Raw genomic sequence first — 20,816 nt, 5'->3', positions numbered from 1 at the left:
TAGGATCAGGAGTAGGTTCAAGAGTGAGAGTAGGAACAGGAGTAGGAACAGGAGTTGGAGTAAGATCGTAGTAGAAGTAGGAGTAAGATTGAAGTAGAAGTGGTAGTAGGAGTAGAAGTAGGATCAGGAGTAGGAGTAGGAGTAGGAGTAGAAGTAGAAGTATTGGTGGAGGGTAGGGGCGGGAAGGGTAGGATAGGCTAGGGTAGGGTAGGGGGTATGGTAGGGTAGGGTAGGGGAGGGTAGGGGGTAGGGTAGAGTAGGGTAGGGTCGAGTAGGGTAGGGTAGTCTCTTTCTCCTACTCCTGATTCTACTCTTACCCCTTCTCTTAATCCTACTCCCGATCCTACTACCACTTCTACTTCTGATCCTACTTCTGATCCTACTCCTACTTCTACTCTATTAAATATTATATAAATTTTACACTTTCAGTGCACAAATCCTGGTCATCCTCGTCCTCCTTTTCTGAGTCCTCTTCCTCGTCCACCTCGATCACCCTCAACCACCACCAACCACCCCCAACCACCACCGCTCACCACCTCGGGTTATACCTTAAATATTAATAAATATTTCCAGTAAAATTTAGAACACTCAAAAATATTGTGTAAGGATTGATATAATATTTTTATCGACACATCTTACCAAGAAGATTATGTGAAGATTATAAAAAATTATAGACATCTTATTATCGCATTGATAGCTACTGAATTTGGGCTTGCGCGAAATATGAATTGAAATAATTTATTGTAAACGTGATAAGATTAAAAATTTTAGTAAAATATAATGAAAATTGCCGTTAAATGTTCTAAAACTGTTTTACTCACCGTACACAAATACTCGTTCTTCTCGATCACCCGCAACCACCCGTTACCACCTCCCACCACCGCCAAACACCTCCAACGACCATCGCTAACCACCTCGGGTTATACCTTGAATATTAATGAATATTTTTAGCATCAGAACGCATGAAAAATGTTGTGTAAGGATAATTATATGTATTGACATATTTCACCAAGAAGATTATGAGAAAATTGTGAAAAATTATAGAACTTTTACTAGCGCATTGATAGCCACGAAATTGGGCATGCACGACAAATTAATTGAAATGAACAATTGTAAACGTGACAAGATTAAAAAATTCTAGATAAAATATAATGACAATTGCCACTAAATGTTATAAAAGTGTTTTATTCACCGTGCACAAATACTCGTTCTCCTCGACCTCCGTTAACCACCTCGGGTTATACCTCGAATACTCATAAATATTTTTAGTATTAGAACACATCAAGAATATTGTGTAAGGAATAATGTAATTGTTCCATTGACAGATTTGACCAAGAAGATTATAAGAACATTATAAAAAATTATAGAAAGTTTATGACCGCATTGAGAGCTACTGAATTTGGGCTTGCGCGGAAAATGAATTGAAATAATTTATTGTAAACAAGACAACTTTGAAAAATTTTAGATAAAATATAATTACAATTGCCACTGAATATTACAAAAATGTTAAACTCACCGAACACAAATCCTCGTCCACCTTGTTCTCCTCGTCTTCTTCGTCCTCCTCCTTCTCGTCCTGCTCCTCGTCTACCTCGATCACCCGCAACCACCCCTAACCATCTCCGACCACCTCAAACCACCACCAACCGCCTCCAAGGACCACCGCTAACCACCACGGGTTATACCTCGAATACTAATAAATATTTGCAGTATTAGAACACATAAAAAATATTGTGTAAGGATTAATATCATTTTTTTATTGACACATTTTACCAAGAAGATTATGAGAAAATTATAAAAAATTATAGAAATTTTAATAGTGCATTGATAGCTTCTGAATTTGGGCTCACGCGAAAAATGAATTGATATAATTTATTGTAAACATGACAACTTTAAATAATTTTAGATAAAATATACTTACAATTGCCATTAAATATTACAAAAATATTAAACTCACCGAGCACAAATCCTCGTCCTTTTTGCCCACCTTGTTCTCCTCGTCTTCCTCGTCCTCCTCCTCGTTCACCTCCGACCACCACCGACCACCGCTAACCACCCCGGGTTATACCTTGAATTGTAATAAATAATCTTAGTATAAGAACACATCAAAAATATTGTGTAAGGATTAATATAATCAATTAATTAATTAATAATATAATAAATTTCATTAGCGCATTTATAGCTACTGAATTTCTGCTTGCGCGAAAAATGAATTGAAATAATTGATTGTAAACAAGACAAGTTCGAAAAATTCTAGATAGAATATAATCAAAATTGTAATTAAATATTATAAAAATGTTATACTCACCGTGCAGAAATCCTCGTTATCCTCGTCCACCTTGTTCTCGTCTTCCTCGTCCTCCGAGAGTCGCGATTAACCGGGTAGTAGATCTTGAGCTCAGAAACTACGCAGCGCTTGTCCCTGAAGTCGAGTTGCACCAGGTAGCGGATCTGGAGCGCCGAAACTACGGAGCGCTTGTCCTAGAGGTCAAGTTTCACCAGGTAGTGGACCTGGAGCGGCGAAACTACGGAGCACTTGTCCCTAAAGTCGAGTTTCACCAGATAGCGGACCTGGAGCGTAGAAACTACGGAGCGCTAGACCTGGAACTCGAGGTGCATCAGGAAGCAGACTCGGAGCGCAGGATCCAGAAGGTAAAGAACCCGGTACCCGAAATCTGCCGAGCGCGATTTTCATACGTCCGCTCTACTGCGCGGTTGTTTCCAGACTGAGGAATTCGACTAGCTGATTACTGTAGATCGATGACGTCAAGAGAAAAAAAATTTTGGGTGACGTCACTTTCTGAAAATCCGAACAACCAAACTTTGGTTTCGAACTTTAATACCATGTATGATGTATGATATGATGTAAGATGTATGATGTATGATGATATGATATGATGTATAATGATATTAGTGCTTACATTTCAGATAATAAATACGAACTTTATCTTTCCTGCAGATTCCAGACTCAAGCGTCTAGGCCCTTCCATGGTCAACCATTGACTAAAGATATATTCTTCAGTTATCGGGTCAGCTAATAACGCTGCTGTTCTGCGACAGTTGGATGATACAAATTTTTGCTCATACCTTTCAAATATGTGTTAAAATACACTCGAAGTTTTAAGAAGCTTCGTTTTATCTCTCCCGAATAAAAAGAAAAGAATATTCTAATATAATTTGACCTTTCTTTGTTTATCACGTAGTGAATAGTTTTGTAGAATTACGACGTCCTCCGCCCTCCCTCGCCCCTGCCTAATCAAGGAAAGTCAACAAAAATTCCGTACGCGTCACAATGGATTGACAAGTACAGCAATAAGTCATATGATTGTACAATTTTGAATCCGGTGTAGGTATTCGCTGCAATTTTCGTTCGATCGGAATTAACGAAAACGCGACCGAAGTGTGGCAGTTTTCTGTGCTTAATTTGCGTATATAAAATATAAGAGCAAGGTCGAGCTCCATAGGCGAGAGTTAGATCCTCTCACCCATATAAGAAGTTTACTGACCTAGCGGGCGGCAAGTGGCGTGTTATCGTGCGTGGGATTCTATATATTTCCATGTGAAGACACTCAAGTTTTTTCAGAGCGTGTGCAAGAGAATTTGATTTCAAAAGCAGAACTGATTATAGCCATAATACGTGTTCCCTATCTGAAATCAGACGTTACTTGCAAAATCCAAATGACATCAGCATCATCCTTCCTCCTTTAAACCCTCCAAGTTTTGTATCAAACTTTTTCATGTACCATACCTCATTTAGTTCCGGAGATATTCATCTGGGTGATTTTACCGACCACCCTGTATATGTGTACTGCTTAACCTAAACCAACCTAAACTGATCTTCCGTGTTGAGTCGCGTGGTATTCTAACCTCCACAAAGGACACCAGACACGCGTGCTGATGAAGTAAAGCATAATCTCACGTGGCCTCATAACTGTTTGAACGGCGAACAATATGACACTGATGGACACGCCGCCGTCTTCTCCTTCTGTCGACGTAGAAATGGACGAGGATGAGCTGGTATACGTCGGAGATGCTGACGAAGTCATAGAAGCCCTCGAACGAGATGAGAGAACCGAAGACTCCGAGGAAGAGGCCGAAAGCTACGAGGAACAACCGATTAAGGACGACGCTGCCTATGTTTTTCGTAACCACGAAGGTAAGTCTCCTTATGCCATTTGTCAAGGTTTGTTGATCCCGTAATTCTAACAACATTGATTATCGTCTACACAAGCCTTCACTCCGGTGTCCAGGGTCTATATTCTGCGGAGCTTTGAATAAAGATGGAACGCTAGCTGCGACTGGTGGGGAAGATGATAAAGCATATGTCTGGGAGGTTTCCTCGGGACGAGTTGTACTCAATTGCACCGGTCATTCGGATAGTGTCACTTTTACGGAGTTCAACCATGATGGGTTTTATCTGGCAACTGCAGATATGAATGGCATTATTCAGGTGTGGAAAATGAGCAACAGAATTCTTATCTGGGACTACAACATGGGCGATATGACGGTAGGCTTATTTATCACATTCCTAACTTTTTCCATCTTGATAAATGGTAAATTTTACATTGGATTGCTGCTGAATTGAAATTTGTTGAACAAATTTGAAAAATGAAGTAATAGGAAATGCTTGCAATTGAATTGCAGCACAGAATACGATGTTACTGTCCTTCCGGTTATCAAGCAATCTCAGAATTAACTTCTCCATTATCATTGGATGGTTAAGTTTTCTTTATATTTCATTTATCTTGTAGTGGATGCGGTGGCATCCGATGGCTAACATTCTATTTGCTGGAGCATCAAGTGGGGTTTTATACATGTGGAAAATACCTAGTGGAGAATGTAAAATATTTCAGAGTCATGGTCAGCGGGTTGAACAAGGGGTTATTATGCGTGATGGTAAGGTGATATCAGATATTTATCACCGCATCGAGATTTACCTACTTATATCTCTACAATACAATAACAGGCAAACGGATCACGGTTGGTTATGAAGACGGTACACTGAGAGTATTCGACCTGAAATCCGGAGCAGTATTGTCAACAATTTCCTGTGAATTTGGTCACAGCTCTACGATAACCGCCCTTGACTGTAACTCTGATAATAATCTGCTAATATCAGGTGGAATGGATGGAAAAACTATTCTCACTACTTCACAGTCTGGCAAGGTAAGAACGCTCTTAATTTTTCATTTGGCTCGAAACAAAGTTATTAAAAAACTCGGTCCGTTGATTGTTCAAATAACAAATATCAGGTCACCCGTGTCCTTCAAGACCTGAAAACAAATGTCTCTGCTGGTGGCGACGAAGATGCTGAGGGAAACGAAGGAAATTGGGTGGAAGCGGTGTCATTTTGCAAAGATCCAGAGTATCCAGTTGCTGTTTCAGGCACAGTAAACGGACAGATATTCATATGGGACATCGCAAAACAGGTGGGTCCCAATGGTGAAGGTGGAATCGCAAGATTATTTGTCATTCGCTATGCCTAAATGTGGGAATTTCTTAACTCAGATGATTCGGCACGAGATCCAGCAGAGCAGTGGCATAAGCAAGCTGGTTTGGCACCTGAACACAACACGGTTTTATTCGTCGGGTCTTGACGGAGTGGTGAGATCGTTCGACGCAAGATCTGGTGAAGAGCTTCGCTCCTATATGGGACATCACGCGGATATTCTCGATTTGGTAATCTCTCGGTAAGAATCAATCAACGATTTATACGGTCGTAAACGAAAGCTAAATTAATTGACCGATTCGGTTTTATAGCGATGGAAAGACAATGCTAACCACCTCGGATGACTCCACTGCCCGGATATTCAATATCGGTGATCCAAATTGACACATCACAAAAGAGGATTTGTTTCCCATTGATCACAAAAATGCGGGTTTTATCTTTGAGAAAAAGATTTTTGATCGACATACGATAGAGGATAATTACCCGTGATTCTTTAATCACACCAATATAATTATCCTCAGCAAATTTCCACATGAATCAAGGATGGTGAAAAATAAATTGTATTATATTGTATACTAGATACTGAACAGTAAAGAATTATTTGTTAACTTAATTGTTACGATTATTATTTGCCCCATTTATGTATAATTTATAGCGCGTCAAAGAGTTGATTCCAGCATTTTTCAAAATTGTGAAAACTTTCAGTAAAAATTCAGTCTTATTTTTCGAGCAAAACATTTTTTCGTCCTAGAATCGTCTTGTATGGCCCTTTGTAGACTAATTGGACCCTCAAGACCACAAAAAGTTAGCAAAGCGAGCAACAGACCAGCAATGGAGAGATTACAAATCTTTCATTTTTCGGCTGGAACTCTTGATCAGATGCTCGCACCGTATTCGAACTGTGTGCAATCGATTCCTCTCGAAAAATTACGTCGATATAGTGCACAAAGAATTAATTTAACCATTTTTTCAAATCGGCTAAATTTCAACTGAAAAAATCCAAAGGGGTTTCTTTCCTTGCGTTTGTGCGATTTTCAGAGCTCGGAAAGTTTTCGTCTGAGATTCGTTTTGCAGTGCTCTTATTCCACTAATTGGACCGTCAGGAAGCAGAATAGGACATCAAAAACAGCGTGAGTCCAACAGCAGTGGAATTGCCAACGAAATCTTTCGTTTTTCGGCTCTAATCTTGATATGTTGCTCGCAACGTTTTCGGACTGCGTGGAATTGATTCATCATGCGCAATTATGTGAATGCCCACATACAATGTAGATACATCAGTAGGCCTGGGATTCCCCTTTATTTCAATGATTAAAACTTGGGTTTATTGAAGAATCGGTATCGTCTTGACTAACATTAAGCTCTGATTCCTTAAGATCTACTTTCATCACAATTCGCAAATGAACTGTCTTCATCTCGCAAGAGGCTGAGGAAGAAAGTTTTCCTCACTCGCATACGAGAATAAGTGTGATGCCTAAATAGCACGAATGGAAAGAATTAAGAAACGCGTGTAATCTAAACACTGCCTCCCGATCGAGCTTCGGTTTCTTCTTCCTCCTCGAATCAGTTATCATCATCATCATCATCGGGAATCCGCCTTGTGAGAGCGAGGCGGTCTGTAGGTCAGGCAGGTAGTCGTTGCATCCTCGTTCCTTCTCCGGATTTCTTCCCCTGGTGAGTTCAAATCGGGACGTCAGGTGGGGCCTCTCGTCCTCGAAGCATTGCCCCTGTTCTCGCTCACCTGCCGTAACGCGGTGCGGTCGTCGAGTCGCCGTGACTCGCGCTCTCCATTCAGTCAACATTCAGTCAGCTATTTACCTTGCCGCGCCTCGCCTTACTCGCCTAGCACAGCGAGCAGCACGCCGCCACTTCCACCTGGCTACAGGTAGGCATAAGGCAGGCGACAGCCACAGTCACTTTCCGATCTAAACCGAACCTCCCCGAGCGAGTGTGGTGTTAATGTGCCGGTGACCGCGTACCCCGTACGGCCCGTTGTAGCCGTATAAGCGGTTAAAGGTAGACTTCGGCGTTAAAAACTGCTCGGATATTATTCTCGATCGTTCCTTTACCCTTGTTTCATTACAATCATCTTGTTATCGGCGAAGCCTCGGTCTCGAGACGCGACGCGCGCCTTCTTAGCGCTGTACTTTTACGTAAATCGCCGCGACTTTAACGATTCGATCTTCCACACCTGTAATAGACGGTGAATATTTTGGGAATGAAAGGTCGCCGAGTACCGATCAGTGTTCTGCAGTGTGCCGCCTTATGGAGTCTTGGGATTTAGCCGATTAATACACCCGCAATTACTTACGCGTATTCAACAAGGTGAGCTAAGCATCTGTTACGTACAAATCGATGTTAATACATACACGTAATATTGTGGGAAGCGACAGGGACCTTGATCTCTGCACGAGACACTGGAAAATTACTACGGCGATCTGTATTTCATTTAGGGATTATACACTGATACGCCCGATTTTTGAAGCTCGGTCAATTGCTTTTTAAATAGTTTCGCCTAGATACACGATCGTGTGTACAGAAAATATTATATTTCTCATCTCTCTCACGCTCCGCCGCGTCTAGCAGGAATCGAACTCTGTAAGGCCTACCGTTACCGCTGACCGTTCCTTCCTTCATCGTGAATTCCCCATATATTTTTGCAGTCAATGACTGCTGTGCTGCTGCTGCTGCTTAATACCTTGGCTGTTGTACGGGATTCCCGATCGGGCGTATCGAGAGACTCGGTAAGCTCTCGCGCCAAGTACACTCGGATAACAATTTTTCAGACTCCGGTTTCTCTACCGTAGACACCTTTTTCCTTCCTCCCTACAGTACTAAACGGTGTATATATAGTTGCGTGCAAATTTTTTTGGTACAACAATTATGAGTATGAGTCATACATACCTGAGAAAAGTAATAATTAAACGTCGTGTAAAATTATCGCGTCGCCACGATCCCGCAATTTCAGTACGCATGTATACTGTGATGTAAGCATGTATACTATGCATTAGGTATGACTTATAAGGTACCCAGGAAACGCGGCATTCGGTCAGATCAGCTCGTTATGTCATATGATCAATGTTGGCACAGTTGCGCGTGTGCTTATAATGCACATACAAGTATACGATCCTTCGATATCTATTAGAGTATTTGTTAACCTCTGATTGCTTCAATTACTGAGATTTTCCATGTTTTTATAACAGCAACTAAACGCGCCACCCGATGTAGTGGTTGACCGTTTCAACCATCCCGATTCACTTTGAGACCTGTAAGCTGTATGTTTAATTACATTATTTTGAGCTCCGAATGTGATTTGAATGCCTGATATTCTCGAAATCCAAGTTTCGATGTGTATGTATGCATGTACATACCTATCCTAGGTATGAATTATACATTCACATCTACGAGTCGTGCTTAACTCGGGTCGCGCACGTGCGCGCGGCGTTACGTAGTACATATCAGGCTGAAGTTAGTAACGTTATTGTAATGATTTACGTTCCGAAACAATCGTTATTACACAGTTGCAGAAATGTCTGAAATGCAGTAAATCATAATAGGACAAAACGTATTCATATTTCGAAAACTGAACTATTTCAAAGTCACTATAAACTAGCGAAAATCATCATGTTTCCCTGAATGTTTCGTGGCGTTAACGTTACTAACTTCAGTCTCATTAGTACCTTCCTGCACATACAGCCAACATGCAGACAAGACATATAATATATCCGATAAACCAGTGCATAGAAATATGACCGCACGCACTCCGATATACCTACGCGTTGTGTAAACAATACAACGAACTCTCACCATCCCTCTCTCGACCTGCAGAGTTACATACCATGAAGATTGGTGATAATTAGCTATATTGAAAATGAACCGCGGTTGAGGAAGAGAGCCGCAGGAGGGTAAGGAAAAGAAAAGATCTGCAATTTAGTCCGGAGCACTAGACATAACGCACACACGTAAACATCGTCGTCAGCGAATCAGATGTGCGCTTCATTTTTCAGCATAGGTGCAGTTGACGCGAATTATCGACTATCGAGTCTTATATGCATAAACGCGTAAGCGGATATAACCGACGACGATGGTGTTATCCAGCCGGGTTGCGCGGCTGTGTACACACTTACTGTACGTGTATAAATGTATACAGGCAGAATATCTAACCCACTTCGCAAACAGGTTTAAAGTTGGCTCTTATACCGTGAGCGCTAACGGTGATTGACCAGGATAACAACTCCCCTGTCTCGCCGCGGCGCGACGGGTCTCGAAGAACAGCATCGGTATGAGAAACGGAAAGGGGCCCGTTTGCGCACGTTAAATGAATAAAATATCTAGGTTCGATCTAGGTATTCTGCAGCAACAGCAGCAACCTACTGTTGTAAGTACCGGTGCAGGTTCGCGCGATAATTGCTTATGGTAATTACATCCCCGACGCCCGACACTGAAACACGTTGCACCTCGTGGCCGGTGATTGTTTTGCGTACGAGGCCGAATAGAGCACTCCGGGCATCGTATGCATGTTACGCGTACAACGTACAATACGTGCGTGTATCGACGTCCTCATCCTCTTCGACACCGTCGAAGTTACAGACTTACAGTACACGCGCATCTTGAATTAAACCCGTGCCCGTTACAAGTCGCTGTGGGCTGTAAGATATGCCGCGGGAATGCGGGATCTATGTAATGATGATGGATTTTTATGATACTCGAAGGCTGCCTGATAAACAGCCTTGTCGCGTTACATACGCTTGTGCCATAAATGTCGTTTTACTGCGCGTATTATTATAATACGTAGTATACGCACTTTTACGCGCTCGGAGATGATGAGGGAAACAATCGTGTACCAATCATCGTGAAATAACGTTATAGATTATTGTTTCAGGTGGCGGGACAGCGGCCAAGATTTGAGAGATGGTCATCGTCACGCGGGTAGGTTGACCCGACGTTGTGTACAAATTATTCACTCCATTTATTTATTATCTGATTCGCTCCGTTTTATGCATTATATCATGCAGCTATACGTGTACATTGATTTCTGTGGATTATTGGCCCATTGAAAAGAAGAAATAAAAAAATAAAAATAAACAGTGATCAGCCGAATTTGTAAATGGTGAATGCCGAACGGGCGTGGGCCGCAATGGCGACCTCCGCAGCAGTTCCGAGCGCGGAAGTGCTCTTCCGATGTTCCGGTGGCTGAGCAAATGGGCCGAGGAATTAACGAGGATCTTTCGCTGCTCGGACTGCTGTCAAGATCTGTTTACACGCCACTATTGATATAACTAGTATGATACGATACTGTGGAGAAAGATATGATTTACATCAGTTACTTGAAGCCTGCTCCGTTGATTATCAATTAACACCAATTGACCGATTACCTTTTCAATCGGCGCTCGCGCGAAACCTTAAAAGTTCTTAATTTCATAGGGAGATTACATATGGATCGAGCCCGTATCTGGAAGGGAGTTCGACGTAGCGATCGGGGCTCGCGTCGTATCGGCCGAGGGTAGAAGAATCCAGGTCAAAGACGACGACAATAAGGTATTCGCAAAACACCGAAATATTGCAGGTGGTAATCGTTGATCGGTTATTCATACTCGTTAGTTATCCTTGTTGTAGGAACAATGGCTGACCCCAGAGCGGAGGATAAAGGCGATGCACGCTACGTCCGTCCAGGGCGTAGAAGACATGATCAGCCTCGGAGACCTTCACGAAGCTGGTATTCTGAGAAATCTTCTCATCCGCTACAACGAGAATCTCATATATGTAAGCAGTTTTCATTAGTCTAGACCCATCTGTGAGATAAAACATTCCGCAGGTTTCCACGTAAGACGATGCTCCGAGTAAGACATAACGGTGCAATTCACTTATAACTTTATCACTCGTTTCATAAAGCAAACACATATCTTTGCTCAATGCTCGAGACGATTATGGACTAGGAGCGAGTCTTTACCAGGGCTTAAATATTTTCCCTCCCTCCGCTGTGTTGCTGATAATAGACTAAATAATAAACTAACGCTGTGGAGTATCAAATTCGAGAGTAACCAGTGGGGCTCAATTAATAGTTTCACTGCACCCGAATGATCCTCACTTTCTTTTATAGACTTATACTGGGTCCATATTGGTCGCAGTGAACCCCTATCAAATATTGCCGATCTACACCGCAGAACAAATAAAACTTTACAAAGATCGCAAAATAGGCGAACTGCCGCCTCACATATTCGCCATAGGAGACAATAGCTATACGCACATGAAACGATATGGGCAGGACCAGTGCATTGTGATCAGGTACTTCCAAAAACTTACAGTTAAGCGAGATCATGAAGCCCGGGCATGCTGAATTAGGGAAAAATTACTCAGGCGGTGATATTCCTTTTCTTTTTTTTTTTTCATCCAGCGGAGAGAGCGGGGCCGGAAAAACTGAGAGCACCAAGCTAATACTTCAATACCTCGCTGCTATTAGCGGCAAACATTCTTGGATAGAGCAACAGATACTCGAGGCTAATCCCATTCTGGAAGGCAAGGAGATTCCGAATATGCTATTTCTTTACATATTATCATGCTTAAACTGTTCGGCTAATCAATCGCTTACCCGATCAACCTTAATCGCTGTCTCTAGCATTCGGAAACGCAAAAACGGTAAGAAATGACAATTCGTCGAGATTTGGCAAATACATTGACATCCATTTCAACGAGCTCGGGGTGATCGAGGGAGCCAAGATAGAGCAGTATCTCCTTGAGAAATCACGCATCGTATCGCAGAGCACCGATGAAAGGAATTATCATATATTCTACTGCATACTCGCCGGGCTTTCCAGAGAAGAGAAGACAAAGTTAGAACTGGACGATGCTTCTACATACAAATACTTGACAGGGGTAAATATTGCATATTGCCGTTGATGATCTACCTCTCTTACCGTGAAACGAATGCGTATAATCAATTGCCATGCAGACTTTTATAGAAATCAAATCATTACCTACTTGATGATAATCTGAAAATTTTGGGCTTTGGAAGGGTGGAAGCATCACGTGCGAGGGACGAGATGATGCTGCAGAATTCGCAGACATTAGATCGGCGATGAAAGTCTTGCTGTTCACTGACGCTGAAATATGGGAAATCCTCAAACTCCTGGCCGCATTGTTGCATACCGGAAACATCAAATACAAAGCAACTGTCGTAGGTACGTAAAGATATTTAAAAAAATGACCCGTATTATGTCAACAAAACTTGCATAGGATTCTTGTTAACGCACGTTACTTTTTGCATTTTTGTAGATAATCTTGACGCAACCGAAATACCGGAGCAAACCAATGTGCAGCGAGTCGCCAGCCTTCTAGGAGTTCCTGTTCAACCCCTGATAGCTGCACTGACGAGGCGTACGATATTCGCTCATGGAGAAACAGTGGTACGTTATACCTATAATTAATCAAATTTGGCCTAAGACGAAGACGAGATCGGCGTCTGCAGTCGCATAATGATGCTCAGTAATCCATTCCTTCCTTTAACCCGCAAAAGCCTAACGACTCATGGGAATATACTCTATCGGGTATTTTGGGGGGAGGGGGTGGTAGTTATTACTATTATTGTTGTTGTTATTGTAACTACATTTTCTGAGTGGATATCCCAAGTACCTCGACAACAGTTTTCTGATCAACAGGTCTCCACGTTATCGAGAGATCAGTCAGTCGACATCCGCGATGCTTTTGTGAAAGGCATTTACGGCCGACTGTTCGTTTTGATCGTGAAGAAGATAAACGAAGCGATATACCGGCCGAAGAATATGGCGAGAAGCGCCATCGGAGTGCTGGATATATTTGGCTTCGAAAACTTTAATCACAACAGCTTTGAACAATTCTGCATAAATTACGCCAACGAGAACCTTCAGCAATTTTTTGTTCAGCACATATTCAAGCTCGAGCAGGAGGAATACAACCACGAGGGCATCAATTGGCAGCACATCGAGTTTGTTGATAATCAGGATGCTCTCGATCTGATAGCCATCAAACAGCTCAATATCATGGCCCTGATAGACGAGGAGTCGAAATTTCCCAAGGTAAGGCACAAGAATCGGCTCTTTCGCCTTTCTCCTTCACAACGGACATTGCAGCTTATCAATTGTACACCCGTGCTAAATTTCAGGGAACCGACCAAACGATGCTGGCTAAAATTCACAAAACCCACGGCAGTCATCGTAACTATTTGAAGCCAAAATCGGATATAAACACATCGTTTGGTCTGAACCACTTTGCTGGCGTCGTTTTCTATGATACTCGAGGTTTCCTGGAGAAGAACAGAGATACTTTCAGCGCCGATTTACTCCAGCTTATTCACATATCAACAAACAAATTTTTGCAAGTCTGTTTCGCCGAGGACATCGGAATGGGTTCAGAGACGCGCAAGAGGGCTCCAACACTGTCGACCCAGTTTAAAAAGTCGCTGGATGCTCTAATGAAAACCCTGTGCAGTTGCCAACCGTTTTTCATAAGGTGCATCAAGCCGAACGAGTACAAAAAGCCAATGGTAATTAACAAAACGATTCTTTCATACTCTATTATTTGACCAAGTACAAACAAGTTACTCTCATCTCCACGTATTTTGCAGATGTTCGACCGAGGTCTTTGCTGTCGTCAATTGAGATACTCGGGCATGATGGAGACCATCAGAATACGAAGAGCTGGCTACCCAATCAGACATTCCTTCAACGAATTTGTCGAAAGATATAGGTTTCTCATAGCCGGCATCCCTCCAGCTCACAAGGTCGGTATGATCGTAAACGAGTAGTTGAGAACGTATATTCTTTAATGACCCCATTGAAGAATATAGCCCTCGAATGTCCGCACACGTGTTTAACTCGTTACAGACCGAATGCCGAGCTGCAACATTTAGGATATGTCAGGCGGTGCTTGGGAGATCCGACTATCAGCTGGGGCACACCAAAGTCTTCCTAAAGGACGCGCACGACTTGTTCCTCGAGCAGGAACGGGACCGCGTACTCACGCGCAAAATACTGATTCTGCAAAGGAACATTCGTGGTTGGGTATATAGGCGGAGATTCCTACGGATGCGGGCTGCTGCTGTCAAGATCCAAAAGTGCTGGAGGGGCTACGCCCAGCGGCAGAGATACAAGCGAATGCGCATCGGGTATATGCGGCTTCAGGCTCTTATTCGGTCGAGGGTTCTATCCCACAGGTTCCGACACCTCAGGGGGCACATCGTCGGGCTGCAGGCACATGCGAGGGGTTACTTGACACGCAGAATGTATCGCAAGAAGATGTGGGCTATCGTTAAGATCCAGGCTCACGTCAGACGGATGATAGCTCAGCGGAGGTTCAAAAAGCTTAAATACGATTATAGGCATCATATTGAAGTGCTGAGGCTCCGCAAGAAGGAAGAGAAGGAGCTCAAAGACCAGGGTAACAAAAGGGCCAAGGAAATCGCCGAGCAGAACTACAGGGTAATGTCATATTTTCCTCCTATTCAGAGCGGGCCCGATACGAGGTGCGATTTATTAAACCTTGATTTCTATCGCGCAGGAGAGAATGCAAGAGCTGGAGAGAAAGGAGATAGAGATGGAGATAGAGGATAGGCGACGAATGGAGATTAAGAAAAACCTCATAAACGACGCGGCGAAGAAACAGGACGAGCCGGTCGATGACAGCAAGCTAGTTGAAGCCATGTTCGATTTTCTTCCAGACTCGAGTAGCGAGGCCCCGACTCCGGCCAGGGAAACCTCTGTCTTTAACGTGAGACTGAATCTATAATAGCGAATCCGATTTACAGTAAAATAGTGCGCCGCAAAATGCGTTGAAAGTGAATGTTGCACCAAGTGGAACAAAATCGGGCAATAGTAAGAATTCTTTACCCTGAATTGACAACGATTTCTTACTCAGGATTTACCAGCGCCGAAAGCCGATCAGCACGAAGTGATCAGCCCCATCCAAATGCCATCCGAGGATGAGGAGGATCTCTCGGAATACAAGTTCCAGAAGTTCGCCGCCACCTACTTCCAGGGAAACATCACTCATCAGTACTCCCGGAAGCCGCTCAAGCATCCGTTGCTACCGCTGCACACGCAGGGAGATCAATTGGTAAGCAATAACCCGATGATTCTCGGTAAACAAAATATTTTATCCTTAATTATTTCCTCCAGGCTGCTCAAGCTTTGTGGATAACGATATTACGGTTCACCGGAGACCTGCCCGAGCCCCGTTATCACACGATGGACAGGGACAACACGTCTGTTATGTCAAAGGTGACGGCGACGTTGGGGCGAAATTTCATACGCAGCAAAGAGTTCCAGGAGGCGCAAATGATCGGAATGGATCCCGTGAGTATATTTTTTCGGTATCGGCGATGGGGCTCTAATATGATGGAACACCGTATTTCAAAACTATCTTAAATTCTAATAATAAGCCCTAACGTATATCCCTCTCTAGGAGACGTTCCTAAAACAAAAGCCTCGTTCGATTCGGCATAAGCTCGTGTCGCTGACCCTAAAGCGAAAAAACAAACTTGGTGAGGACGTGCGTCGGCGTTTGCAAGACGACGAGTACACGGCGGACAGCTATCAGTCTTGGCTTGAGGCGAGGCCAACGTCGAACCTTGAAAAACTCCACTTTATAATCGGTCACGGTATCCTGCGCGCCGAATTGAGAGACGAAATTTACTGTCAGATATGCAAGCAGCTTTCCAATAACCCGTCCAAATCATCGCACGCCAGGGGTTGGATTCTCCTGTCTCTCTGCGTCGGTTGCTTTGCGCCATCGGAAAAGTTCGTGAGCTATTTACGCGCATTCATCAGAGAGGGACCACCCGGATACGCGCCCTACTGCGAAGACAGGCTGAAAAGAACATTCAACAACGGAACTAGAAACCAGCCGCCGAGCTGGCTCGAACTCCAGGCGACAAAGTCGAAGAAACCGATAATGTTGCCGATCACCTTCATGGATGGCAATACCAAGACGTTGCTGGCCGACTCAGCGACGACCGCCAGGGAGCTATGCAACCAGCTTTCTGACAAAATATCCTTGAGGGACCAGTTCGGTTTTTCTCTGTACATCGCGTTGTTTGACAAAGTCTCGTCCCTTGGTAGCGGCGGAGATCACGTGATGGATGCGATATCTCAGTGCGAACAGTATGCCAAGGAGCAAGGGGCGCAGGAGAGAAACGCGCCTTGGAGGCTTTTCTTCAGGAAGGAGATATTCGCCCCGTGGCACGAACCCACCGAGGATCAGGTCGCCACCAATCTGATATATCAGCAGGTCGTTAGAGGCGTGAAATTCGGGGAATACAGGTGCGACAAGGAGGAAGACCTCGCCATGATAGCTGCCCAGCAATACTACATCGAATACTTCACTGACATGAACGTTGACAGACTTTTCACCCTGCTACCAAACTACATACCGGATTACTGCCTTACGGGTGTTGATAAGGCTATAGACAGGTGGGGACACCTCGTTGTTCAAGCGTATAAAAAGGTAACGTTCGCTTCGTTGGTGGTGATAATTTAGATTCATTTCCTTCGTTTACGGAGAAATTAATCCTGACATATTTTTTGTTTTATCAGAGTTATTACTTGAAAGAGAAGGTACCCTCGATTCGCGTGAAGGAGGACGTTGTCAGCTACGCCAAGTTCAAGTGGCCTCTGCTCTTCTCGCGATTTTACGAGGCGTATCGAAATTCCGGACCAAACTTGCCTAAAAACGACGTTATTATAGCCGTTAACTGGACCGGTGTCTATGTGGTTGACGATCAAGAAAAAGTGCTCCTGGAGTTATCCTTTCCCGAAATCACCACCGTATCTAGTCAAAAGTAAATTATCTGCTCTACGGAATGTAGCGACATCAACATATTGCATCTCTGTCCAACGATGCGGATAATCGTTTACTTACAATTTGTCCTTTATTTTTCAGAACAAACAAGGTCTTCACCCAGACGTTTAGTTTATCAACGGTGCGAGGAGAAGAATTCACATTTCAGAGTCCCAACGCGGAAGATATCCGTGATCTGGTGGTTTACTTCCTCGAAGGTTTGAAGAAACGCAGCAAGTACGTAATTGCACTGCAAGACTATAAGGCCCCCGGGGACGCCTCGTCTTTCCTCAGTTTCCAAAAAGGCGATCTAATCGTTCTCGAGGAAGAGAGTACGGGCGAAACAGTTCTCAATTCCGGATGGTGCATCGGTTGCTGTGAGAGGACCGGCGAGAAGGGAGACTTTCCTGCCGAAACGGTTTACGTTTTGCCATCCCTGACTAAACCACCGAATGATATCCTGGTAATGCACACCACACGCATGAACGTATTGGATCAGGTGCATTTTCATCGTGGAAGAAATCAGCTTTCTAATTTCATTGAATTTCTTCCTATCGCTGCAGGCACTATTCAGCATCGAAGGGCCGGAACATGGGCGCCGTCTTTATCCACAGCAAATGAATGGAGTGGAATCTCGAGAGAAGCTGCACACTCTGGCCGAATACGCAATAGATCATTTCAGGTACGTGTCGTATATCGCCCCAGAAAATCCTGCAATGATATGGTAATGCCACTCACTGCGGCACTTCCGAATAAAGTTGATTGGTAAATGTATTTCTCCAGAACACCGCCAAAGCGGACGATGTCGAAAGCATTGACGTTGACGACAGCACGCCGTGGTCACATTGACGAGTTATGGCGACATTCGAGGGATCCGATAAAACAGCCACTGCTGAAGAAACTGATATCAAAGGAGGAGCTCGCGGAGGAGGCGTGCTTTGCCTTCAACGCCATACTAAAGTACATGGGAGATTTGCCGACGAAGAGACCGCGCATAGGTAACGAGTATACAGATCACATTTTCGACGGCCCGTTAAAGAATGAGATACTTCGCGACGAGATATACTGCCAGATAATGAAGCAGTTGACGGACAACAGAAACAGACTCAGCGAGGAACGCGGCTGGGAGCTGATGTGGCTTGCCACCGGATTGTTCACCTGCAGTCAAAGCCTTCTCAAGGTATTCAGAGCCGCCCGTTATTCGCCACGGAAGTATTTCGCCCCTCGAATAGCAGATTACATTTTATTACTTTCAAGGAATTGACCCTGTTTCTGCGGACACGACGCCATCCGATATCGCAAGACTCCCTGCAGAGGCTGCAGAAGACGTTGCGAAATGGTCAGAGAAAATATCCCCCTCATCAGGTTGAGGTGGAAGCAATCCAGCATAAGACGACGCAGATATTTCACAAAGTTTATTTCCCTGACGACACGGACGAGGTGAGTCGTGTTATTGTTGAACAAATTGATAAACTATCCATAAAACTATGATTATAATGCAAATTTTGCCTTGCTTAAATTTTATCGCCCAGGCGTTTGAGGTGGATTCGTCAACAAGGGCGAAAGACTTCTGCCAGAACATAGCGCAACGTTTGAACCTTCGCTCGGGGGAAGGATTCAGCCTGTTCGTCAAAATTGCCGACAAAGTGATCTCCGTGCCCGAGGGTGACTTTTTCTTCGATTTCGTCAGGCATTTGACTGACTGGATAAGAAAAGCCCGACCATCGAGAGACGGTTAGTTATATTCTGTTTATCAAATTAGTATATTAATATTATATTATATGATTATATATAGATATATATGAGTTAAGAAAACTGTTTCTCCGGGAGTTGCCTAATATTTCGACTTTCAATGAACAGGTGTGTCTCCTCAATTTACGTATCAAGTGTTCTTCATGAAAAAGTTGTGGACGAACACGGTACCTGGGAAAGACAGAAACGCCGACCTGATATTTCACTTTCATCAAGAACTACCAAAGCTCTTGAGAGGTGAGACTGGAAAGTTGCTCAATTGTTCATATGGCTAAGGAAATACTTGGAGAAAATTGATTTATCATTTTATCGAAGCCCAGATAAACTGTACATACTTGCATGTTGCAGGATATCATAAATGTACTAAGGAGGAAGCCTCGCGACTTGCAGCTCTCGTCTACAGAGTAAGATTCGGAGAAAGTAAACAAGAATTACAAGCGATCCCGTAAGTATTTCTTCGAATGCACAATATTAAGGATAATATACGAACATCAACAACAACAACAACAACAACAACAACAACAACAACAACAACAACAATAACAATAATAATACCGTTTCAGACAAATGTTACGAGAATTGGTGCCCGCGGATTTGGTAAAGATTCAGAGTTCAAATGATTGGAAGAGATCGATCGTTGGGTCGTACAACCAAGACGCGGGTAATTATATGGCATAAGATTGATAATTTAATTTCAAAATTGTGATATTTAAGCACCGGGGATTCATGAATGACGATACACGTTGCAGGAATGAGTCCAGAGGACGCGAAAATAACATTTCTGAAAATAGTATATCGCTGGCCGACATTTGGATCTGCATTTTTCGAAGTAAAGCAAAGTACCGAGCCAAATTACCCAGAAATGTTGCTGATTGCTATCAATAAACATGGAGTGAGCTTGATACATCCACAGACAAAGGTGCGTTGTGTCGATTTATTAAGTTTCTTAACATATCCGCTAAGTATTGTAATTAATTTCGCAGACTAACGCTAGTTTTGTTTACCCACCACCTTCCAGGATATCCTAGTTACACATCCGTTCACCAGAATCTCAAACTGGTCGTCAGGTAACACATACTTTCACATGACCATCGGTAACCTGGTGAGAGGGTCGAAATTGCTGTGCGAAACCTCTCTTGGCTACAAAATGGACGACCTATTGACATCGTACATATCATTAATGCTAACAAATATGAATAAGCAGCGTACAATGAGAATAAAATAACGTTTGGTTGAGAAGTTTATGGTTCGCAAAAATTCATTCCAAAAGGAAATATTACCGACAGTACGATGTATAACAACGCATTTTTGAGAATGTTATTTTCCATACTATATCTCGATATAAACCGATCGTATTATTAAGTGCAATTGTTTTTTTCTACCATGGTCTGTTATTATCACTATTATTATTTAGGATTTAAATCTATTTCGATTATGCAACTAAAATATAGTATATTTAATATATTAATCATACAACATGGAAAGGAAAACGAGAAAATATGAAAAGCAGCTGATTAGGGCAAGCAGTCATACTTCCCATCCAAGTCTTCCCCTTGGAGCATATACAATGCTCTAAGGTTTTCCCATACGAATTGTATCCGTCCAGTCTCGGGTTATTATACATAAATAAATAAATACATACATATATATGTGTGCGTGTGTGTGTGTGTGTATAGAGAGCGAGAGAGAGACAGAGAGAATTATGCACAATTATGTATACACTAGGAGGATGTAATTATTGTAAGCTCGGATTTAACCGTGTTGCGAATAAGAAAGATAAACGTGCCTCACTGCTGTTGTCGAGTACCCG

The 20,816-nt window shown here is 43.1% G+C and overlaps 2 protein-coding genes across 7 annotated transcripts; both read left to right on the top strand.

Moving 5' to 3' along the window:
• Positions 1 to 3,474: 3,474 nt before the first annotated feature.
• On the top strand, positions 3,475 to 6,062 carry LOC124182746 (angio-associated migratory cell protein). Of its 2 annotated transcripts, none has more exons than XM_046570372.1 (7): positions 3,475 to 4,156; positions 4,232 to 4,507; positions 4,752 to 4,896; positions 4,967 to 5,166; positions 5,253 to 5,429; positions 5,509 to 5,690; positions 5,761 to 6,062. In XM_046570372.1, the coding sequence occupies exons 1-7, from the start codon at positions 4,064 to 4,066 to the stop codon at positions 5,831 to 5,833; spliced, it is 1,146 nt and encodes a 381-aa protein (XP_046426328.1). In that variant the 5' UTR covers positions 3,475 to 4,063; the 3' UTR covers positions 5,834 to 6,062. The 2 variants fall into 2 exon arrangements, with proteins under 2 accessions (XP_046426328.1, XP_046426327.1); XM_046570371.1 differs by having other exon boundaries at positions 3,490 to 4,156; positions 4,251 to 4,507.
• A 1,174-nt stretch (positions 6,063 to 7,236) lies between these two features.
• Positions 7,237 to 20,368, top strand: LOC124182784 (myosin-VIIa). 5 transcript variants are annotated; one of them, XM_046570460.1, is made up of 28 exons: positions 7,237 to 7,331; positions 10,329 to 10,375; positions 10,871 to 10,984; positions 11,063 to 11,209; positions 11,547 to 11,731; positions 11,841 to 11,962; positions 12,063 to 12,319; positions 12,459 to 12,624; positions 12,719 to 12,849; positions 13,102 to 13,497; positions 13,584 to 13,964; positions 14,046 to 14,201; positions 14,305 to 14,898; positions 14,978 to 15,187; positions 15,335 to 15,532; positions 15,595 to 15,771; positions 15,881 to 16,921; positions 17,011 to 17,255; positions 17,357 to 17,717; positions 17,818 to 17,936; positions 18,038 to 18,434; positions 18,512 to 18,694; positions 18,787 to 18,988; positions 19,115 to 19,243; positions 19,355 to 19,451; positions 19,570 to 19,667; positions 19,756 to 19,925; positions 20,025 to 20,368. In XM_046570460.1, the coding sequence occupies exons 2-28, from the start codon at positions 10,358 to 10,360 to the stop codon at positions 20,229 to 20,231; spliced, it is 6,501 nt and encodes a 2,166-aa protein (XP_046426416.1). In that variant the 5' UTR covers positions 7,237 to 7,331; positions 10,329 to 10,357; the 3' UTR covers positions 20,232 to 20,368. The 5 variants fall into 5 exon arrangements, with proteins under 5 accessions (XP_046426416.1, XP_046426415.1, XP_046426417.1 ...); XM_046570459.1 differs by lacking the exon at positions 7,237 to 7,331 and adding an exon at positions 7,351 to 7,771; XM_046570461.1 differs by lacking the exon at positions 7,237 to 7,331 and adding an exon at positions 7,351 to 7,771 and having other exon boundaries at positions 10,316 to 10,375.
• The last annotated feature ends 448 nt before the right edge of the window (positions 20,369 to 20,816 follow it).

The sequence above is a fragment of the Neodiprion fabricii genome, chromosome 5 (assembly GCF_021155785.1).
Source record: "Neodiprion fabricii isolate iyNeoFabr1 chromosome 5, iyNeoFabr1.1, whole genome shotgun sequence".
Classification (NCBI taxonomy): Eukaryota; Metazoa; Arthropoda; class Insecta; order Hymenoptera; family Diprionidae; genus Neodiprion; species Neodiprion fabricii.
This window is presented reverse-complemented; position numbering and strand designations above follow the sequence as displayed.